Here is a 559-nt window from a genome sequence, read left to right as displayed (position 1 = left end):
ACTGCGTGCCCACCAGCCCCAGCTCGACGGTGATGGGACCAGTAAGGAAATACGTATGTGTGTTCCTGGCACCCAGGTCAGCTTCATGGCTAAAAGTCACCCCAATTCTCTCCCAAATATCACAACAGCATTGACACTGTTCTGCTCTCGGCAAGTCACCAAATCCATCCACTTTCATTTAGGGCAGAGAAAAAAGTAATCATGGAGAAAAATGAATAGGACAGTAGTTTTTATTTGTCGTGGAAGCATTTGAGGATCTAGGTACAAAAAGAGAGCGCGGGACACATGACTGTCAGCAAAGCAGAATTGGCTAACTTAGCAAGGCAGCCTGAGCACACAAAGCACCTGCCAAAAACTTAACCAACACTCAGAGACCATTTTAATCAGCGGTCAGAAAGAGAGATGCATCTGGGAGGCTGTGTCAGCCTCTGAGCAAGCAGTACACCAGACTAGCCAGCCCTGCTAAGCAGCGCTGGGTTGAACACTTTGTAATGGAGGTAGCTCAGTTTCTCCGAACGCGTGCGTTTGAGCAGAGGAAACCATTCCCAGAAGGGACGCT

At 48.7% G+C, this 559-nt stretch overlaps 1 protein-coding gene across 1 annotated transcript in view; it reads right to left on the bottom strand.

The window, feature by feature from the left end:
* Nucleotides 1–214: 214 nt before the first annotated feature.
* FASTKD5 (FAST kinase domains 5) overlaps nucleotides 215–559 on the bottom strand; it is a 4795-nt gene continuing 4450 nt past the window's right edge. Inside the window, exon 3 of the mRNA XM_009331856.1 lies at nucleotides 215–559. Within this exon, the coding sequence (XP_009330131.1) occupies nucleotides 450–559 (110 nt within the window). The 3' untranslated portion in view covers nucleotides 215–449.

The sequence above is a fragment of the Pygoscelis adeliae genome, unplaced genomic scaffold (assembly GCF_000699105.1).
Source record: "Pygoscelis adeliae isolate BGI_AS28 unplaced genomic scaffold, ASM69910v1 Scaffold209, whole genome shotgun sequence".
Taxonomy (NCBI): domain Eukaryota; kingdom Metazoa; phylum Chordata; class Aves; order Sphenisciformes; family Spheniscidae; genus Pygoscelis; species Pygoscelis adeliae.
This window is presented reverse-complemented; position numbering and strand designations above follow the sequence as displayed.